The 21,888-nt window shown below is 39.6% G+C and overlaps 1 protein-coding gene across 1 annotated transcript in view; it reads right to left on the bottom strand.

Moving 5' to 3' along the window:
- SLC66A2 (solute carrier family 66 member 2) overlaps positions 1-21,882 on the bottom strand; it is a 66,561-nt gene extending 44,679 nt beyond the window's left edge. The window contains exons 1-2 of the mRNA XM_014307006.2: positions 21,712-21,882; positions 12,719-12,852 (exon numbers count right to left, since the gene is read on the bottom strand). Of these exons, the coding sequence (XP_014162481.1) occupies positions 12,719-12,852; positions 21,712-21,878 (301 nt within the window). The 5' untranslated portion in view covers positions 21,879-21,882. The remainder of the gene's footprint in view (positions 1-12,718; positions 12,853-21,711) is intronic.
- Positions 21,883-21,888: the final 6 nt, after the last annotated feature.

Raw genomic sequence — 21,888 nt, 5'->3', positions numbered from 1 at the left:
GGGTCAGAAGACTTAGGTCCAAACATACTGCTCTACTCCAAAATAACATCTTACTGAAATTACTCTAACTCACAAGAGACAGTCAACCACAGACTTGTACAACCTCCCTACTGTCTGTAAGCTGAAAACTTAAAGGGAGCTAAATAATAATTTCAAAATGCGGTAGCAGCAAAAACAGAACAATGTCCACCAGGTTCCCTGCCCTGGTGACAAGTAAGCATGGGTAATACTTTCTCAACTCCCTGTTTTAGGGATAGAGAATATGTATATTGTTTGATTACCACCAATGACCGAAGCCAAATGAATTAACACGTTATATAAAACATTACAAAGCTAATACAGTTGACAGAGCAAATCACAAATATTTTATTTACAATGCCACAATAGTATGGATTGGAAAAGCCTTGTGCAGGATATCAAGTCCACTCTGTTCAACAGTAACCTGTTCAAAATTTAAAAACCGAGGATATTTCATCTTACAAAGTGGTACTTTGAACCTTGCTGATTAAAAAAGGGTAAATTTTTAAACTGTGAAGAAGAACCAGTTTAACCACAAGTTACTGTATGCACTACAATAAAATATAACGTTGAAAAAAATGTTATTGTCCACATTGCACAAGATCAGAATAATGCCTTCAGTGCTTAAGGCTTCAGAGGATTCAGTTTAATAACTAAAAGAAGTTGCAGGTGGCAGTTCCAATTTCTTAAGTATTTTGAAAGAGTACTTTTTACAATACAGCTCTCAAAGCACAGGAATGCTACTGCATTTATGGCTGAATGCAAAATGCTTCGTACAATGCATCAACTCTGCTGGTGCAAAATGTGTGGCTAATATGAAACAATCACTAGTCACCATCTCCCACACACAAACTAGGGAGAGGAACATTACTGGCCAGAAAAGATTTTCATTGTTGAAAGTGCCAAGTCTGATCTCTGAGTGAAGCCCAAAAGACAAAAATTTTTTTGTGAAGTTGCCAAACAGTAAGTCTAGAAACTAAAATTCATCAATAGTTATCAAAAATTACAGACTCTAGAACTGTTGGCTTCATTGACCACTAAAGATATAACCCGAAATGTAACTCACCCATCCACATTCCATGGCGGGTGTTCATTCCATTCTCCATCCCACAGGCGGCAACTATTCTTCCTGCTTAACTGTTGTAACTGATACAAAAGTTAAACTTGGGAGAGAAGCAGCTTCCAAACTGAAAGGAGCTTGAAGCTCACTGCTTCTATTTCAGACCTGCACAAGAACTTGCACAGCTGAAAACACTTTTTCCCCAAGTTGTCTGTTAAAGGACATTACCTCTCTGCCTACCAAGTCTAGTTTTATCTTAAATTAAGGTAAAATATCTAAGTTCCAAAACAAACCCCAAAATCAGTAGGAACCTGTTCAACCATCATTGTGCTAACCAAAATTCAGAAAAAAAGGATTAAGTGTTACCACCTAAATAAGATCTCTCTGAGTTATGCTACCTACATAAAAAAAACACCAGGTCAGCAGCCAAAAAAACTGTTTAGCTGTCAGACACGTCATTCCATTTTCAGATAACTGGCAGACCCAGTAAGAATCCACTGTGAAGCATACTGACTAAGACGAGACTTCAACTTGAAAAGGAGGACCCATGTGCTAGCACGAAGTAACAGGTGCTCCAAAGCTCTTGTACACTACTAAACCAGAAAGCAGAATTCAGAGAGGAGTCCTTGGCATTTCTTGGGCTCAGACGAAACAGTGGGTTTTTTTATTTATACCACATTTCATCACCTCACCTTTCTTCAAGAGGCAACTTAAGCATCTGTGTTTAGGTAACACAGGCCTGTGGTAAGAGGCACCCTATCAAACATGCCTGAGATTCCTGCCCTGTTCTGGAGATAATCAAATCACAGTAGAGCCTGCCTGTGCTGGCTCACACATTGATCAAGTGATCACAGAAAGTGTAAGCAGCATGCTCAGGAGGAAGAATTGGGGATGTCAGAAATTATGGATTTTGTCTCCATCATGTCTCATGACGAATTCCTACTTCCCTAGAAATGTCTGAACATTTGCCAGCCGATGGGAAGTAGAGAATTAAATCCTTATTTTGCTTTGCCTGTATTCACAGCTTTTGCTTCACCCTTTAAAGTGTCTTTACCTGAACCCAGGAGTTTCTCACTTCTAGCCTCCTGATTCTCCCCTCCCACTCACTGCAGGGGAGCAAGAGGGTGGCTCTGCTGGGAAGAGCTGCCTGCCAGGGTGAGCCCACAACACCAGATTATTCCCTATGGCTAACTACAACTACTGATAAGTCTGCAGTTCATGAATGAAACAGTACATCCAAGATTAGTTTAAGACTTGGGAGCTATTGCCTCATACTTTACTTATCAGTCATGCAGGTAATGTCAGTCTCTTCCACTTCCATCACATCCCACTGTCCTGTATTGCCAAGCAAATTGTATTCTATTTGCCATCTGTATGGCAGTTGTCTTCTGTTAAGTGGGCAGTTCTCTTTATCTCTTCCACAACTTATCCTCCCTCCGGGGAGACATCTGTTGATAACAGGCTATTGAATGTCACTGCATGACTGATAAGAACTGTAGCATCCCATTGTAACATGCTCTGCCCAGAGGGAGGAGTCAAGCATTCCTACCCAGATATAATCTTGAGATTCTGGAACACCAGCACGGCTTCTCCACTGGATTTCCCAGAGGAACAGCTGCCTTTTCCACTGGATCTTCAGAGGAAGACAACACCCTTTCTACAGGATCCCTGCTCCAAGAGAACCACACCTGACACTCCAGGAGGACTGCAGCCACAATTCCAACTGGACTGCTACCAACACCCTGACCCACAGGGTGTCAGGTTGTGTTCTGACAATATCAGTGTTGTTTTAGTTTACTGCACTGTTTATTTTATCTTTTTGTTTTCTTCCCTAATAAAGAACTGTTATTCCTGGTCCCATATTTTTGCCTGAGAGCCTCTTAATTTAAAATTATAGCAATTCCGAGGGGGAGGGGGTTACATTTTCTATTTCTGGGGAGGCTCCTGCCTTCCTTAGCAGACACCTGTCTTTCCAAACCAAGACACCCACAAAAAGAAATACCCTTGGGTTTTCTAAAGGTGACCACCTTAACTCTCATGCAAAGCCACCACCTGTCTCTCAGGCCTAAACCTGCTACATGCCATGCAGTACTTGTCCAAGAGTGCATGCCAAGAGTGACTTGTCCAACTGGATCCCTCACCACTTCATCTCTAAGTCTCTGGATTTACTGCAATTCTCCCCCTCCCTTTCTCCACCCTCCAGATAACCACGTGGGCCAGCTGCCTCCAGCATAGGAAAATGGGAAAATAAAAGACAATTCATTCCTGACCACTGTGATCAGGAATGTGCTCTCCGAGCACTCAGGGAGGCAGAAGGCAAATCGGCCTCATGCCTCCATCTCACTGCAGAGGATGTGTGTATTTCTGGATCTCTCACCTTAAGGAAACTGCAACCTGCCAGAGGCAGGGATCATAGCTGCTCAGAGGCCTCAAAAATCCTTCTTTGGGTTTCTCCCTTTCCAGCTGTCTTTTCTGAAAGGAAAAGGTCTCTCTGGAATACAGAATTTAAACTTATCCTTCCCTCTTATACCTTCTGAATAACACCAGATAAGTCTGCAAAAAAGGCATGCCCTCCGACTGAACCACTTTCAACATTTTCAACAGGACATAAAAGGCCACAGAATTTTTATTTTGAGGCCCATTAGCCTAAGGGGCTGAAGAAAGATTTACACTGAATGGAACTTCAAAACCAGAAAGAGAGTATCTACTGGGAAACATAAAACTGGTTCCAGAAAACAGCCTGATCCAAACCCATTTTTCTCATATTTTCTGAAAGAAAATTATTTCAGTGTTGAACTTGCAATGGTTCAGGACAAATTCCCTATGAAAATAAAGGAACAACTTTTTAAATGAAACTATTCCCTCTCTGTCTGTAGTTTAATACAAAAAAAAAAATTCTGTTCAATCTGTTCAGTATGCCAACAATTTTTTTAAAAAATCAAGAGTTCTATTTGGACTGAATTATTCTGAAATGCTTGAATAACTTAGACCTCCAGCACAGACCCATATCTGTAAAGACAAATTATTTTCCAGACTTGTGTTGGTCTCTTTTGCAACATCAACTAAAAATAAACCAAAATTATGTATTAAAAAAGACACCAATGTTTACCACTTAAGTATTTACTTAAAACAAATTTTAAATTGCCCCATGTGTTTATAATCTCCATTTCTTACTCTCTTTTGTCTCCTAAAAGGTCTACAAATTGATGCAGAGAAAGACATGGGGAAATAACTGTTCCCATCATATAAGGAATTCAACCTAAGTGTTAATGCAGACAGGTGCCATTTTCTCAGGCAAAGTAGATCTGAATTCTTCAACAACTAGAACTCCATTAATATTTTTTAAAATCCTTTAAAAGAAAATTAAAAAACAAACAAACCACAAAACTAAACAAAGCAAAACAAGCAAAAAAATATCCTTTTGGCATCCTGTTTTCTCACAGACATGCCATTACAATCCCTTCTCCTGAACATCCTCCCCAAAATACTAACAAAAGCACTCTGAAATTAGTCTAACGAGGATACATATAATCCTGGGGAGGAGGGGTCAAAATCCTTCCAAGAGCACTTCCATGTTCAGTTATGCACAGACAGAGGTGGTGACACCCCAGCAACAACTCTGCTCTCATTGTTCCAGCTGTACAGGGAATTCAACCACTGGGCAGCACAGTGCAGAAGTCAAGCACTTCCAATGAAACCCAGCTCCCCACAACCAGCAAGGAAAGCTGTGCCTCTTGCTGTGTCCTCAGCTCTGCTCAGGGTGTTAGGGCTGGACAGAGAAGCACATTGTGCAGTGACTTACAGAGCACCCCTCGAAAAACACAGTGCTCGTCCACAAGCTGTGCAGGATGCCATGCTGAGCCCAAACAGACCTAACACGGAACAGAAGTCAGAGAGCTGATTAAATAAAGTTTACATCCTTCATGGCACATGTAATGCAGTAGTGCTGTTCTCAAACATGTCAACACTGTGTTGGTGCTGTTGAACAACACAAGCCAAGTGCTGCCCTGAGCTAACTAAGAAGCACGGACAAAAGGAGAGGTGGAAGTGTGAGTCATTCACCAGGCTGTCACACTGCCAGTGGAAACTTGCAGCAGATGCCCGCACCTGCTCAATCCACATTACTATTTTCTCCTCATTATTATGCAGCTGTAAGTCTGCAAAGTCAACTATACATTCATTTTACATTTTCCCGCCATAAAAAATGTTTAGCCGTTTCAAATATTTTGCAACAAGTATTCCATGAATCTAAGTTTTTGCTGTTCCATTACCACTAATTCTTATTACTCGTGTTTTAAAATTTAGTGAAATCACACTCATCAAATCAGATGAGGTTTTTTTGAGTTAAAACCAAGGTTCAGGATTCTGTAAAACAGCAACTGTTAAAACCATCTTCAGATAGAGAAGGAAATCTCAGAAATGTCTTTCCAAATGCTTAACCACCTATTTAGAAGGAAAAAAAAATCCAGCAAGTCCCATCCACGCTGAGGCTCACCTGCCACACACTGAAACCACTCTGAACAACTTTAAACAATATAGGTTAGGAACTACGGTCGTGTTTTGTTACTTCTTTAGTGATTTTGTTATCCCAACAGTCTCCAACACTCACAGGGCTCAAAATGGAATTTGTATTTTAGCAAAACAGATTAATACACTTATTCACATTTGTTCTAAATCATCTCATCACGAAACAAGGAACAAGCAAAAACCCAAATTTCAACTCAACTGCACCTTGCTCAGTCTCAGCAGTTGCCATGCTACCAGGCACTAGGTAGAACTAGGTATCTGAATTAGAAAACAAAGAAAATAAAGCATTAATCCTTCAGAACTGGAGCTACTTCTTTTTAATCTTTCCTTCACCAAGAAAAAAAAAGGAAAATAATTTTATTTCTGTATGGAATCAGAAAACCCTACACCCTGGGGCCAACCTTACTGTAATTTTTTTTAGGTCACTCAAACTGCAGTAACCTTCCCCCACACCCTCAACTCTCTCTCAGTACTGACTGACAGAAAGTCACTTTTCAGAGTCATGTGACAGAGATAAAGACTTTGTCAGATAACATGTGGAAAAACAGTGACATTAAGTGGTTTCTTGAACTACCAACAATAAAACAAACCCTAAAGTAATCTCAGGAAGCTCTTCAGTTCTATTCAAGGAGAAGCCCCAAACAAATACCTCTGTATTTATCTAACAAGTTCACCTAAAATTCATCGGTAGCCCAGTACATTTTCAGACTAATTGTTCAACAGTTCTGTAACTAAATAGTTTTCACAGATCATAATTTACAGACAGAATTTACTACATCTTCATTTACAAGTAATTTACTACATGACCAGAAAAAGAAAGTAATATAATAATTTCTGAAGCCTAAAAATACATTGAAAAATTTTTTACACCACTCAACTATTCAAAGGAAATTAAAAAACAGTATGTTCTTCTTGAGCAGAAGTTTTAATTAAAACTCATTAAAGGACATAATGAGAATGCACTAGCACTTCAAAGTATGGTCAATATTCCCCTCAGCTAATCTCTAAGTGAGCTTCCCCAGAGCTGTAGCAAAACACAGCACTGCAGGGCACAGCTCAGTTAAGCCACATGTCAATTGAGTATGACATATGCTGTGACACACAGCACTGTGCACCCCACTCTTCACACCACCAGCACATACTTTTCTATGCACATTAGACACAAACAGCTCAAAGCATTTCTAATTTCTTTATAGCAGTGAGAATTGTCATATTTCTAACTTGCCCACCGAGTCTTTAAACTTCAGAGCAGTAGTGTAAGGCTGTCTTGTTCCTTAGCGATAATTCAATTCATCCCATTTTGCTAAGCAACTCCAAAACAAACCTCAAGTAATACCTATTAACCAAACGTTTCAGACTTAGACCAGCTGGATTAAGATGTGTGGTGCTTTATTCTACATCTTTTTAAGCTAACAAACTACCAACAAATGACTTTTTAACCAAAAAGACAAGGAAAAAAATTGATTGAAATAAGTAAAAGGTCACATTAAGTTACTTATTTCTGTTTAATTTTAACCACTTGAAGCTGGCAACTGTTTATAGCTCTGAGACTGTAAATAAAGCATTGCTAGAAACTAGTGAAAGACAACAGGAATACAGGCACATGGATGACAGAACTGCTTAAACATTACATTCCAATGGTTAGTGTTGCAAGCCAGTGAGAATGACCACACAAACTGGAGTTAAAGACAAACAGAAAGAAAACAGTTTGATACCAAATCCAGAAAAAATAGTGTTTTGAAAATACAAAAGGAAAAGGTGCTTTGCAAAAATACTGGTATCAGACAAAAAAACCTGATAAATTTCCCAAAGCATGAATTTTGCCCCTAAATCTGAAAGGGGAGATCCAAAAGATGAATCATTAAAAAAGAGTATTATTTAACCTATGCAGGAATGGCCTTATGGCTTCAAGAAAGCACTCAGGTTAATACCACTCTTGGGCAGTTTCTTAGAGCTAACTCCAGCTTGATTAACTGTGTTTTGAGAAATACAGAGACTCTCCTTTTGCCACAGTAATGTTCCTCTGTGCGCTGGATATTGCCAGTTGAGTTGATCCCTCACTAACTCAAGAACTGCAAAAGAACACAGTTGGTACAAATGGAAGACTCTGAATCAGTTCAGTTAAAAACAGACTGAAAGTTGATTTTGGGGAACTTCTGTGTCAGCGTGACTTCTCTGATGCAATACCCCAACTAATTTAAAACAAAACTACAATTACTTGACTGAAACTGGCATTCCAAACTATTAAGAGTAGAAAAAGTACTGCAAGGCTAGTTTGCACCTAATATTTCTTATTCCTTAGGTAAATTAAACAACATAGATTCCAACTCTGAAACTGAAGATTGGAAGCTCTCACCTTGGGCATTACTAATTCCCAAATAGCAATTTTGAGGCTGCTCTATAATAAAAAAGAGAGGAATATTCACAAGGATGCAGGCACTTTGCCTGACTATCAAAGTGAAATATCTGCTGAGAGATACTGCTGTATATTTCATAGTTTCCTCAGCATTAGAGCTGAAAAAAGGCTAACTGAGTCTGAAGAAGTGAATCACTGTTTTGTTTGTCCAGCTTGGGGAAGGAGTAAGGAAGGCACACAATGCGGTCAATTCAACTGCCTTCAAAGAATTGGTTTCTGAAATAGAGCTGAAAGCATCTTTTCCTCTTTTCCATGAAAGTTAAAAGTGGGTAGGTGAAAATTTTTAAAAAAATTAAAAACCAGACACCAGGTTTTAGTATGTCAAGAAAATGTAATGCAAACATTTCTCTATAGAAATGATCATGCAATCATTTCCAAAAATGATCACAAAAAGTAGCAAATCATGAAATATGTGGTTAAGGGGACAACTTCAGGCAGAATGGGTTTGTACAGTACATACCCAGATAGGATCTCTTGGGAGGTGCTTTGATTTCTTCATCCTTACTATCTGCAGCTACATAAAAAAGAGTTGAAGGGGAAAAAAAAGAAAGGAAAGACAAACAGACTTTTATGATTAAATGCAACAGTGGTTATTTGAGTTACAGTTTAGTCAGTTAGTACATTTTATTCATTAAAAGATAATAACCAGACCAAAACATGTCAGAAATTTTAGTCCTCATGCTTTCTATAAGGCTCCCACCCCACAATGCTAAGATAGGACTGAGCAGTAGGAAGTCCCTGAACAGTCTCAGTGCACAACCCAACAAGCAGTGTACCTATGAGGGGAAAATAAAGGCTTAAAAAACAATTAAACAGGCAGCTTGATTCTTACTTTAGACTAGATAAATTCTAACTTTTCATGAACAGAGAAAACAACCTGCTACCTCAGCAACACAGAATGTGTGGATAAGTATGTATTAACAGCTGAGACAGTAGTTGCCTTGCCTCTGGCGGAAAATGCTATTGAAAAATACTGTCACAAAGCCCAACAACAAGAACAAGAGAACAGACCCCATCTGCCAGCATGCTGCACGCTAAATCTTTTCCACTCTAACATTCCTCTGCCAGTTGAAACCCACATATTACACAAGAGAATTCTCCAGTGCCAAAACCAAAGCTCTTCAAAGGATCAGAGTGCTATAATAAGATACAAGTTATAAAGGAGATTAAGTCAACCAGCAAAACTGGATGAATGACAAGAGGAAATAATCTTAATGTAAAAACACAGGAGCCCATGTTCTACTTGTGGAGCTCAGGCTGCACAAGTACAGAGAGATGTCCAAGAATCTCCTTTCAATAAATATTGTCCACTGGTTTTCAGTATAGTTCATACATTCAAGGGGGTCAAAATCTGTCACAACGTCTTGGGCATTACTAGAATGTTTGCTGGAGAGAGGTAGGAGGCTGATTTGGGGAGAGTGTCTGTCTCTCCAAGAATATGAAGAAACTGCTCTGGCCCACCAACATTCCCAAAAGTAACCAGATGTTTTCAGCTGTCTGTACCTGTGACAACTTTGCTTCAGCCACCTCTTGGTTCTTGAGTAAAGACATAGCACATCCACATTTTGTATTTCAATATTCAGCTCTTTAGCATGGTAGCACCATCATGCCTCAAAATATTACAATACTTTGAACAAAAACAACAACAAAATTAACAAGAAGCCTGGCCCTTTCTGTACTGCACCAACAACGCAGCATACATATGGCTCCACAGATGCAACTTTAAAACTTGGGAACAAATATGGAAAACTGTTGTTACCCCAACAATGGTACCAGAAGATCTACATTAGAGCACTTAAGATGCAGTGAGGTTGAATACAAAATAAAAGATAAGAAGCTATTGTTCACGGGTGCTGATTTCACCTGAGGACTCCATGTAGTTTTCAAAGCATTCTCATGCAAGGGAGAGAACTGTCCTATCGCTGGAGGTTTTAAAATCAAATTGGGGTATTTGTTAGTTTTGTATTTTGCCTGATTTGGGTGCTGGCTTTCTCCAACCTGAATTGTTAAAAACAGGCTATACTGTCCAAGTTTAAAAAAAAGTAACAGAACAGCTGGATATATGAATAGCATTTGCTCTGTTTTCAATTGGTATGTACTGAAGGATAAAGTCTCTGAATCCAAAACAAAAAATCAGAGAAGGCAGCAACAGTACAAGATGGGTTGCACCACTATCAAATTAATTTCATTTTGCAATTCTAAAAGGGAGTGGGGGAAAATCCCATAATTTAGAAGTAACTGTGAGAAAGGAAAATTCACATAATCTTTTTAAGTTCTCTATGTATAGAGTCTAAAAAAAATTAAAAGGAGAAGATCAAACATTACTAGAAAATCTAGGGAGACTGCATTTCTCATGCTATGATAGTTACCGTACAAATCAAAGTACAAGCAAATTGACTGAATGGCTTTGTATGTTCTGAATAGCTATTGACATTTTGGGTATTTTAAGCCAGTAACACCAGAAAACATGATAAAGAATACAGAACAAGCTTGTTAGGATTTTAAGAGATTGCTTCTTAATGCTTCAAGATAGGAAGCAGATTCTTTCTGAACTAGTTATTACTTAAGGGACCTAATTTGTGAGAAAAATAAAAACAAAAAGAAAAAGGCAATTCCCACATAACTGAAAACACACTGGTAAACATACTTCTGCCACTTGGAAGAAATACCACATTTAAAAATAATATAAGAAAACAGCAAACTCCCTTCCACTGAAATATTCTATTCTTTCTAAATATTTTGGATTATTTTGCTGAAACATTCAAAGGGAGGATAGAAAAGAAAAACGTTTACAATGAAGACCAGCCATGTGAGAAATAACAATTACATTATCATACAGAAATGCTGTACCTTCCCTTAGGATTCTGCAAGGTTAACAAAAAACAATGACTTCAAACCTAGCTCTTCACTGCCCCAGCGAACTATAAGGAAGGAAAGTAAGTACACAGACTTATCAGCTTGCCTAGATCACCATAAAACTTTAGAGATAAGATTAGGTGTTTGATTAGAAATACAGTTCTCACTCCTACTCTTATTGTACTTGAAACCTATCATTCTGTCCAGCTTGAAAGAAGCTTTGTATACACCTGAATGTTTATTCTGACCCATCATACAGTCGTCCTCACTAAAAATCAATCCCAAGTAAGAAAGATATTCCAACTATTCTCAGTGCTTATAGGAAGGCGCAAGCCTTTCTATGAAAACAAATAATTAAGGACCACAAGTAGGTAAAAATCCATCTCTCTAGCAAATTCCCTATGACAAAATGAGTTTTAGGAAAAAGGTTCATATAATACAATGCAACCTTAAAGAGGTTCTATCATCTGTCAAGGGAAGGGCTGATTACCCCTTAGGAGACTGTATGTCTTTCAGGGAGAGTTGCTTAAAGAGCACTATATATTAAACTGAAGAGTCTCCCTTTTCTGTCCAAAGGTTACTGAAGGAGCCTGCAAGTGTGTGTGTGTAAATGCACACAAGAACAATTTCCTCTCAGAAGGGGCAAACAGAGAAACCTCTCTGTCACTCCACAAAACGCTAGGACAAACAGCAGAGGAGGAAGAAAGCACACATGCCCTTCCCAAATGCTTCCTGGATTTTACCTGCTGCTAAATCTGGCTGAAAGCAGTTTTTAAGTCGTTCATCCTGCCAGACTGAAAACCCCTGTGAACACAGCAGCTTGTGTTTGGAAGCTGGATTGTAGCTCCTCTTCCACATGAATTCACTTACCTGAATAGTTTCTCACTACACTCCACAATGAGCAGGAACGGAAGTAGCCTCCTTAGCTATTAGATAAATTACCCTACTGCACAGCCAGGAGCTGCTGCCTTCTAATGATGGCTGTGGATATCTGGAATTGGATCAGACCCTCAATTACTAGGGAGTGTGGAAGAGAACAGATGGAGAGAATAAATTATCCATCCTTAATGGCAAAACAACTGACAGAAAGCTGACAGTGTTAATTCTGTTCTTGTTGGTAATAAGCTGTTACATAAAATGTTGTAAGTCAAAGTCAACACAGAGAAACAAAAATCTAACCAATCTCACATTTCTTATCTGGAGGGAAAAAAGTAAGGACTTTGCACAAAGACTGAACATTTTATTAAACAGAGAATAATAGTCTGTCCCAACCGAAATTATCAAAATAAAAAATATGAGAAAATTCCCATAAATCCCAATGAATCTCACACTAAAGCCAAAGGAAATGGTACACAAAAAAAAAAAAAAAGATAGTTTTGCAACCATGGTAAGAAGCACCTGGTTTCTTGATGATCAGTAACTCAAGTAAATAGAAAATTATTATCTACAAAAGCAAATGTTTGCAATTACAACATTTAGATAACAGCATAAGATCATAACTAAGAACTTGGTAAAAAGTACAGCTGAAGAAAACAGCTTCTTACGCTAGCCAAGATCTCTTAAAAAACCCAGGCTAGCACAATAACATAACAACTAGCTCTATATTCAGAATGCGGTGTGAAATATTAGGGAGAACTCCGATTTCTAGACTGAGCCAAGACCTGTCTGAAATAAAATTTCAGCTGTACATTTTTATCTGAAAAAAAAAACAGTTTCAAAAAAAGTTCAGAAAGTGCTACAGCGGGGAGACTGGACTGCAACACAGAATTTCTGTACTGAAAATAGAGCACACCATATTTTCAGAGATATTTATCCTAAAAAAGCCAATTCCCATCACTGACCTGCAAAAGAGCGGCGTTTCACGTTCAGCTCATTGGACACACGAATTTCAGTGCACAGTTTCAGCATCAGTAACATTGTAATGATCATGATAATGCTCTGCCACAAAAGAGGGGATTCAAAACGCCTTCCAAACCTAAAAAAGGAAGAGAAAGTATGTAAAACATCTAAACACCTGCAAAAAGAAATGCTAACAGTGAGAGGTATGGAAGGCTCAGGAAGCCAGAGTCACCAGACAGACTTAGTTGCCCATACAGGAGCTCAGAGCAGAAGTATCTGAGAACCTTATTTCAACATCCCAGTAGACTGATCCTAGAGATGCTGAAGAGAGAAGCTTAAGGTTTGCTTCAAAAGCCAGCAGCAAACCTATTGTTTTGAAAGGAGAATCACATTCATTAAGCAGTAAGTCAGTACAGAGAGACCAGAGAGTTATGCCACATTAACACCAGTTATGTGTGCTCTCCACACATACACTCCAAAGATTTCACATGGAATTCTGTGCAAAATTTCCCTTTCTCAATTTTCCATTTTTAAGTTAAGTCATAAAAACAACAGCACTTTCCCTATAAAGAAATAAATGCCCATAACTCTGTCTGAGTGGAAAACAGGTCTGCAGAACACACCAACTATTTAATAAATTTTTGCCTTATTTGAACCAAGATTGGGGGAAGCAAGGAAGTACAGATGACATGTCTTGGGAGCTTCCATGCACTTCCTTCACACAGCAGAGAGGATGAACTTGGATTGTAGCCAGTCCTGACTGAAGAGCTTACTCTTAAGTGATTACACAAGATAGGAAAAGGAGAATCCTTCAGTGGAGATCAGTAATGCTCTTCCAACATCACCTGATGAAAGCTCAGCAATCCCCACCACACGCTCAGTAAGTGCGTTAAGGGGTTAAGAGTGGAAGCATATTGCATTTACAACACGAAGGTGACACACACATCACAGTGAGCTGCTTCTCTGTGCTCAGTTCTGCCAGGTTTTATGCCTTGAAGACAGAGATGCTGAGGAAGAGATTTGGTCTGAACATATTGCTGTGCTCCCCAGCTCTCTCACCTGCACCGTGAGGCACACAGGCTTTCTAAATTTCCTAACAGCACAGTTACTAAGGTCAATCTTCCACCACATCATGCTGACCGAGTCCCAAGCCTCACAGGCATGGCAATTATTGCCCCCTTCTTGACAGTTCCTGTTTTACAGTACCCTGGCAAAATGTAATTTGTTATGCTTGGGCTACTTTTATGGCCAAGCTCCATGCTAGTAAAAACCAGCTAGGTTCACCATCATGCTGTCTCACACTACTGTGCTTCCACTGCAGCCATTTCACCAGAGAGAATTTTTGTTATGAGTCAACTAACAAGGAACAAGACAGAGACTGGAAAGTCCCTGACTAGCTTCCTTGGAAATCGTGTGCAGAAGAGCCAAGCAGCCCACATCAGTGAAAAGCGCCAAGTATTTCCTGCCTAGTGGCATACAGCTGAGGAAAAGTACAGCTCCTTGAGGCTCCACACTACTGCCACAGGGCCCACCAGTTACTACTGCAGGAATAGCAGTTCTGTGACCTTCAGCCCCCCACTTCTACCCTCAATGGAGCCTTTACTGTAACAAATTTGGAGGACACTAAGAGGAAGGAAATAAAGAACACAGCTGATAAGCATAATTATAGGCAGTGTGTGCTCTGAATAAGGCTTTCACTGCACTAGCTCAAAATGCAAGGAAAAAGAATAAAAGTTTGGCCTAGCCCATGCTCCAGGCTCCTGATTCCATATCTCCTTCAGCCTGTGCTGCTGACAGTGGCCAAGTTCCCCTCATCTACTGGAATTCAATACTATAATAATTGTCTCTTACTCAGGGATGAGAAAAACTATGGGAAAGGCTTACTGACAATTACAGAGCAGTTAACTATAAACCACTTTACATCAGATTTAGAAAAACCATCTTCAATACAAATGTAGTTGCATGTAAAAATACAGTAATGCATTTAAGAGGGGCTGAGCTAGCAGCACAACAAGTTAGAAGCTATTATGACAGTAAATCCAGCCACAGGTCACTGCAAGGCTAGCTTCTCCCTGCTGATGAGATTATTGGTCATTCACTAATGGGTGCCTCACAAAAGTACTGCCTGCAGTACAAATACCCACTCACTACAAATAAACACAAATAAACATAGCCACCTGCTTGTCTGATCACAACAATTTGTCATGGCATTCAAGTATTGCTACAGACTCTCTCCCCCTAAACACTAGGTGGGAAAAAAAGTAAAACAAAACTCACAACACAAAGAAAGTTAAAATGGAAATTTAAAAATTCTTATGGGAACTTCAAACAATGCAAAGCACCTGTAGGGTTTTTCACAACCATCCAGTAAAAGACAACAAGGTTATACAACAAAACATACTCATGTGATATATATCTCCCCAAACACCAAACCCCAGAATAAGTATTGCAGGCAACACAACCCGCTAAACTAGATCACATATACAAGAAAACAAACAAGCTGCTATGGAGACCAACAGGCAGGGCAATCTACACCACATGGATTACACCCCATGACCTGGGCAGCAAGACTGAAGGGAATACCACTGTCAAGGACCACTCCTGGGTTCTTGAAGCTGTAAAAGTAAAGCCAGAACACTAATTTTGCTCAGGATCATGGACACAAACACCACTCCGAGCTACCTACTCTACTTTGTATTAATATCAGGGCCTTACAAAGCAACACTAATCCAGTTTAAGATTCCTCAGGCCAGCTTGAGCCAGGAGCACTGTGAGATGTAAACCCTGCAGGGAGAGAATGCCATTCCATGCTGTTTCCTTTCTGCCTCACAGACATTATTCCTGTCTCTGTGTAAACAGGAGCCAGGAGAGGAAGCACATTAAGGTAATTAAAGCACCTTATGAGAGAAAGGTGAAGAGCCTTAGGATACTAGAATAGACTTGCAGAAAAGATCAGCTTTCAAGTCCTGGGGGTGAGGAGTCACCACCATTATTCTGCATTTTCATCCCATACCTACAGTGTTGTATAACAAAGTGAACAGTGACACTTGCAGTATTCAAGGAACTCGGAGTTCATAAGTCAGACTACAAAGAGACAAAGAGCTTTTCCACTGTTTACTTCATTTGTAAAAACAAAAGAACCCTTTATTTCCTGTACTAGTCAAATACACAAATAAAGGGGAGGGAGTGGCTTACATGTTATTAGTGTTTCCACAGCCTTCAAATGACTAATGCATGTTCAAGCTGATGAAGACAAGAGAAGTGCACATTCAAGCCAGAGCAGAGACTAACTAGTTATTGAGAAAACTACGTAATTCCATTTGTACAATTCAATTCTGCAATAATCCTGCTATTCCAGTCCTGGGCCTACTGGAAACAGCAAATGCCAATTGTGAAAAGGAAGCCTCAGCTAGACCAAACATAAAAGGTTTGCTTATCGCTTTTCCTAAGACATCTTTTAAAAGAAACTGACTGCTTTTGGTGCAGCCAGATCACTCTGTTCCCTCCTACACTCCTGGATTCTGTTCCAGATTTCATCTACTGTCTGCTTTTCAGCTCTTTGGGAAGTTACAGATTCTAGGCAACATGGGAAGCACACAGGATACACCACACGCAACCAGGATCACAACAGATAGCCCAGGGTAGCAGCACAGTGGCTGACCTGAAAGATATCCCACACAATTACAGAATTTAACCTGTAGGATTTAAGTAGGAAGAAGAAACAACCTAGTTTTGCAACAGAATCTTTTGATACAAGGTTCCTTTTGACATGTAAACTTCCAAGACTTAATGCATCATCCCAAATGAAGCTCCTCTCTTGCACATACAAAATTCCACTTTACTTTCTGCACAAAAAACTACCGCATCTTATTCCTGCTCTGTGGCACTTACACAAAGGAGGAGGAATTGCATAACACTTTTAGTCTCACGATCTGAGCAAGATTCCACCAGCAGGCCATACGTAAGGCAATCTTTCAAAGTCATAGTCATTCTATCAGCTTGATTCATAGCATCATCCCACATGCCACACATGGTAAAAACTGGCAAGATCCATTTTAGTAACAGAAGCCTTAAAAAGCACAAGTTTCTCTTGCTCGCAGAAAGTCTTTCAGACTTCACTGCTTTGCTTTCCAAAGCCAGAGCAACACAAGACAGAAGGGACGTGGTCTACAGGTAGCACTGTAGATGTTACAGCATAATAAATACCTAGGAATCTACCCCTGACAAGAGCAAGTTCACCATTTCTCTGTAAATTACCTCCAGCTCCATACCTGAGTCTCTAATTATTCCATCGACTCCAGCACAGAGAGCTCTGAGCTCTATTGATATTGCTATTTTAAGAAGACCTTTTGTTTCAGGTCAACTGATGTGCAATGGGTAGAGGATTACCTTTGATCAAAAATAACACAGTCCTTAGTCTCCATCCTGTCCCTGGCTGCCAGAACTTGTTCCCACGGTTTGCCTTACAGCGACTATTTTGTGAGAACAACTCCAAAACTGGATGGTTTTATTTTCTTGTTTTTGGATTTCTGTGGCACTGCTGTATGAGTTTTAGGACAGTGTCCCTTGGAATTGCAGCTCAAAACCTTTGGAAAGAACATTGTCTTCTTGGAAAATATACAAACCCTATTATATACTGACATCCATTTTACAAAATGTAAAACTAAAAAAAAAGTCCAAAAAAAAGTTCTGGGGATAGCAGGCAACATAAGTACTTTTGGCTGCACTTAGTCAAAATATATATAAAAATGTCTATGCTGATTTCTAAGAAATCTATAGTTCCTTTTCCTCTAGTTATTTATTCTCATTTTAATATTAGAAGAAACTGTAATTTATCTCTTTATAAGCTCTGTTTCAAAAAAGAAAGGGTGAAGAGAGAGAGGGGGTAGAGAGGGAGAGGGAGAACTCACAAGTAAGTTTTTCTGCATCCTCCACCCCCTACTGATTACACAACTCTCACCCGCCTTCTCATTGCTGTTCTCCATCATGACAATGCAAAGCTACTCAGCTGGCAGCCATACGAACCCAGAAGATGTGTGCGCCTTGGTCTAGTGCCACAGGGAATTCTGGAGCCATCCCACAACTTCCAAACAGCCTGGGACAGCTTAAACAGATAATTAATCACCTCAGAGCTCAGGTATCCCTTGAGCAAGAACACAGAGCTAACTCAAGAATGTAAAATGAGACATAAGGCACAAGCTATCAAAAATGGTAATGAAGTGTTTCATTAAAAATGTAGAAGGAAGAAAATTGCTATCGGTTTTTTTTTTGGAGCAGGCCATACACTTTCATATGCACCAAAATTACAAAGGCCTGGAGTTCTGCACTGTCTCTTGATGTCTATCCACAGTGCAAACTTTCCCCAAGTTGACCAGTCCAGAGAAACAATGACCTGTGGGGCTGGAGAAGACAGACAGGAGAAGCAGTACTGACAATGGCAGGACAAAACAAAGGGGCAGCTGATGCAGCCATAGATCATATCCAGCAGCTATACTGGCACCCCAAAATAAATATTGCTTTGATGTGTTAGATAAAATTGTAACAATAGATTACTACTAAAAATAAAGTTAAATTGGTATAAAATCTACTACAGCACAAAATCTGCTCTTCACACTGGTAAACAGAGACTCTCTTGCATGATGTTATAAGCACAAATTGTCTACCTTTCAATTTTTTTTTAAGAATCCTCTTTAAAAGGGCAAAAGACTTAAACATAACCAAACTTCTAATTTCTTTTTCCTAAACAAAAGCCATGCATGCATAAATAAAGTTAAGCAGAATCACGGCCACTGGTATCCATACCCTGTCTTCATTCTTCCAGACCAATCCTTTCACACAAAGTTCTGGCACTTTGCTGGAACACAGCAAGGCCAAACACACATAACTGAAAGCAGAAACAGCTCCTTAGAGATGACATTTTGAGACATTGTGTGAAAGAGAAACATGAAAAAATGGATACTGTGCTATTGTCATCACTAGCAAACTAGAAGTTCTTTGGGAACACCTTGAAATTAAGTGATTAGATGTAAGAATGACAAGGAAGAGAGGCATTGCACTGAGTCCTCTTGACTTCAAAAGGTGGCTTACCACTGAAGACAGTCTAATCAGAGAAACAGAATTGGTGAGAACAGGTAACTGGAAACAGGATTGTTATCCTTGATCTCAGTAGTACTTTGTTCATTGGCTACTGTCACAGTGCAATTCACCAGCTGGAACTCTATTGACACATAAAACATGCCAAGATTAGGAAGCAAATACTCTATTTGGAGGGGAGATGAAAGGTCAAACTTAAACCACAACAAAACCAGGCATTAAACCAAAAAAGAATAACTTCTGAAATAACCAAGTACAGTTATAGGAACCTGTGGAATCCATCATTCCACAAAGAGAATGCGAGGGAATTGTCCCCATAGCTGAGAAGGAGGAATAGTAATAAAGCCATAAGGGAAAGGTGGGAGGACTGGGTCTGTTATGAGTAACACAAATACAGAAACACCAGCACTACCCAAGAGTAAATATACAGAGGCATAAAAGGCATAACAGGGAGGAACAGTCTGTCCTTGTGAGCCACAAATTCAATACATGAAATTTCAGGGAAAAACTGGAAGTAACAACAGACACAAATGATAGAAGTGTCTTTGAAGTTAAAAACAGAACATCCTAGGAAAAAATTAAGTCCTGAAAAGCAACACTATTAAAACTTGAAAGTTTTTAAGGCCTAACAATTTAAGTACTTATTTTTGGACCAGGGAGGAGGGGAAGTCCAGAAAAAATGACTATAGCTCAAACCACGTGCTTAATAATCACAGGTTATAATCACAACTGAAACCAAATGAAATCAGAAGCTTTATGGCAGTAGAGTTTTCAGAAGAGAGACTTGGATTAATACTGGGCTTGCTAAAGGGAAGGAGATGTCAAGTGGTACTTGGGGGAAAAAAATTATATACAGAACAAAATCAGTTGTAGGAACAATTCCGTCCTGGCACCAGAACAGATTAAATTATTTAATAAATTTAAAACAAAATAAATAAAAACTTTCTAATTTCCTCCAAAGAATATTACATACACAATTAAAATCATTCTGCTGTTTATGTCATTATTGAGAGCATTGTGTCCCAGATAATGCATCAGCCGTAGGTGACATTAACCAAATAATGCAAAAATTGAATTGCCAAGATGCTCTATGGGTGTATTTTCACAATGTTGACAGGAATCACAGGCTCTTGCTCTGTGATCTGCCTTTAGTCATCCAGATACCCAAGGATAATATCCACCCTCAACGCCGTTTTCATGACTTACTGCTGCTTATAACTAACTACCAGGGATGCCTAATTTTTTAGGCAGACAAGCAAAATATTCTCTCCTGGGAAGACTGAATTATCATTATGCAAGTACTCTTTTGTCTTTTAGTTCAGCAGAACTAGAGAGAGACAATTCATTGCGAGTACAGACAGAAGGGTTTCTGCAGGCTCCTGTGTGAAGCCATTCCATGCTAAGCTCCAAGGTGACCACAAGTTACACAGTGCTCATACATGCCAGGGAGTGATACTATCATGTGGCTCAACTATTCATACACACTCCTACCAACATAACTGCATTCTCTCTTTTGAGGTATTGACAAACCTTTCAATATTGATATAAATCATAACTTTTCACTACTTGCAGCATTTATACTTCCACACATCTCTTTAACTAGACGTACTTAAAATCAATTCAAATTAAAGATCTTTCAGTTTTTCCATAGTCTGAGTCTCACTAAACAGATGCACTCACCTGAGATACCTAGAAACTGCCAGCATGTCCATTAAGGTGTAAGCCATTTCTATATTTTGACTGTCTCCAGTACAACCAAAAATTAGACTATTTCTAACACTGTCAGCTCAGGCTCTTCACTTCTCCTCCTCCTGCCAGTTCCTCTACTTCCCTCCTGCTCTCTGCTTTCTCCATATACTTCTCCCCAGAAAAACACAGTTCCAACGCAACAAGTAGCTCTGTTGCAGTGATGACTCCTCTGACTGCCAGCTTGTGGTGCCAAGAAAGGGTCTCCTGTTTTCCACTCCAGCACAGCACTTAAATGTTGCATTTTGCTGTACCAGAACCCAGGAAGCCATTATACAGAGTCAGAGGAGGTTTCTTTAAAAAGAAACTGAAAACCAACAAACGGATGCAGCCTTGTTACCTATCAGTTCTTTATGGATTAAAAAGCACTAGTATGTAGTCAAAACAGAATCACAGAATAACTGTTCTTAGTTGCAGTAATTGCCCAGACCATTTCATCTTTGGTTTCCCAAGTACATTCTCTGTGGTGTAGCACCTGTATAATCAGAAGTAATGAGCAAGATATTACGGTGTGATTTCTGTTAATCAATGTTATAAATAACATTTTCTTTGTCCAGCAGTACAAGACCAAAATATGGAAACAAACTTGTTCTTAAGTATTGAAACTGGTGTTGAAAGCAAAAGAAATTTGCTTTTGAAAGGCAGCACATCTTTTCCTTGCTTATCCAAGAACGAAAATGTTCATCTCTAGTTGTGCATGAAGTGAACCCCCTCTGAAGCCAGCTAGCATCCTGGGAAAACGCAAGAATATATGGCAAGTGTTCCAGTGACGTTAATGCCAACTGGACACTCGAATAAGTGTGTGGTACCGAGGCTTTCACTCTGAAAATGGAGATAGTGCAATATGAGAAATGCAAAATACAGTCGGCAAGAAAAAAGACCTGACTTAGCATAAACCTCTTTACTAACAAGTTAATAAGTTTCATCTTGGAAATCAGAGTGCTGATAATCAGATCTGGCAAGGGAAACAAACCATGCTCCCCAGCCCAGTTCATTTGACTTAATAGACACACACTGATGGAAAGACAGCATTTAGATCTTCAAGAGAAGGGAAAACGCACGTAAAACTTTATTTCTTCAAACATTCCAATCAAAGATTAACACCTAGCAAACAAGCAGGAACCTTCAGAACAGAGCAGAAACACAGCCAACTTACCAAAAAAGTATGCGCAGAATGTTTGCGACCAGCAACACCAGGCAGACGTAGGTGGAGAAGCCCTCCGCGTTCTGGGTGCGCCGAATGTCCCGGTACTGGGGGATGTAGGGCACGACGCCGCCGAACACCATGGCCCCCGCGGCGCCCCAGGACACCAGCTGCTGCATGGGCACCAGC

This window comes from Geospiza fortis, unplaced genomic scaffold (genome assembly GCF_000277835.1).
Source record: "Geospiza fortis unplaced genomic scaffold, GeoFor_1.0 scaffold104, whole genome shotgun sequence".
NCBI classification, from domain to species: domain Eukaryota; kingdom Metazoa; phylum Chordata; class Aves; order Passeriformes; family Thraupidae; genus Geospiza; species Geospiza fortis.
The sequence above is the reverse complement of the archived record's forward strand: the minus strand, read 5'-3'. Positions and strand labels throughout refer to the sequence as shown.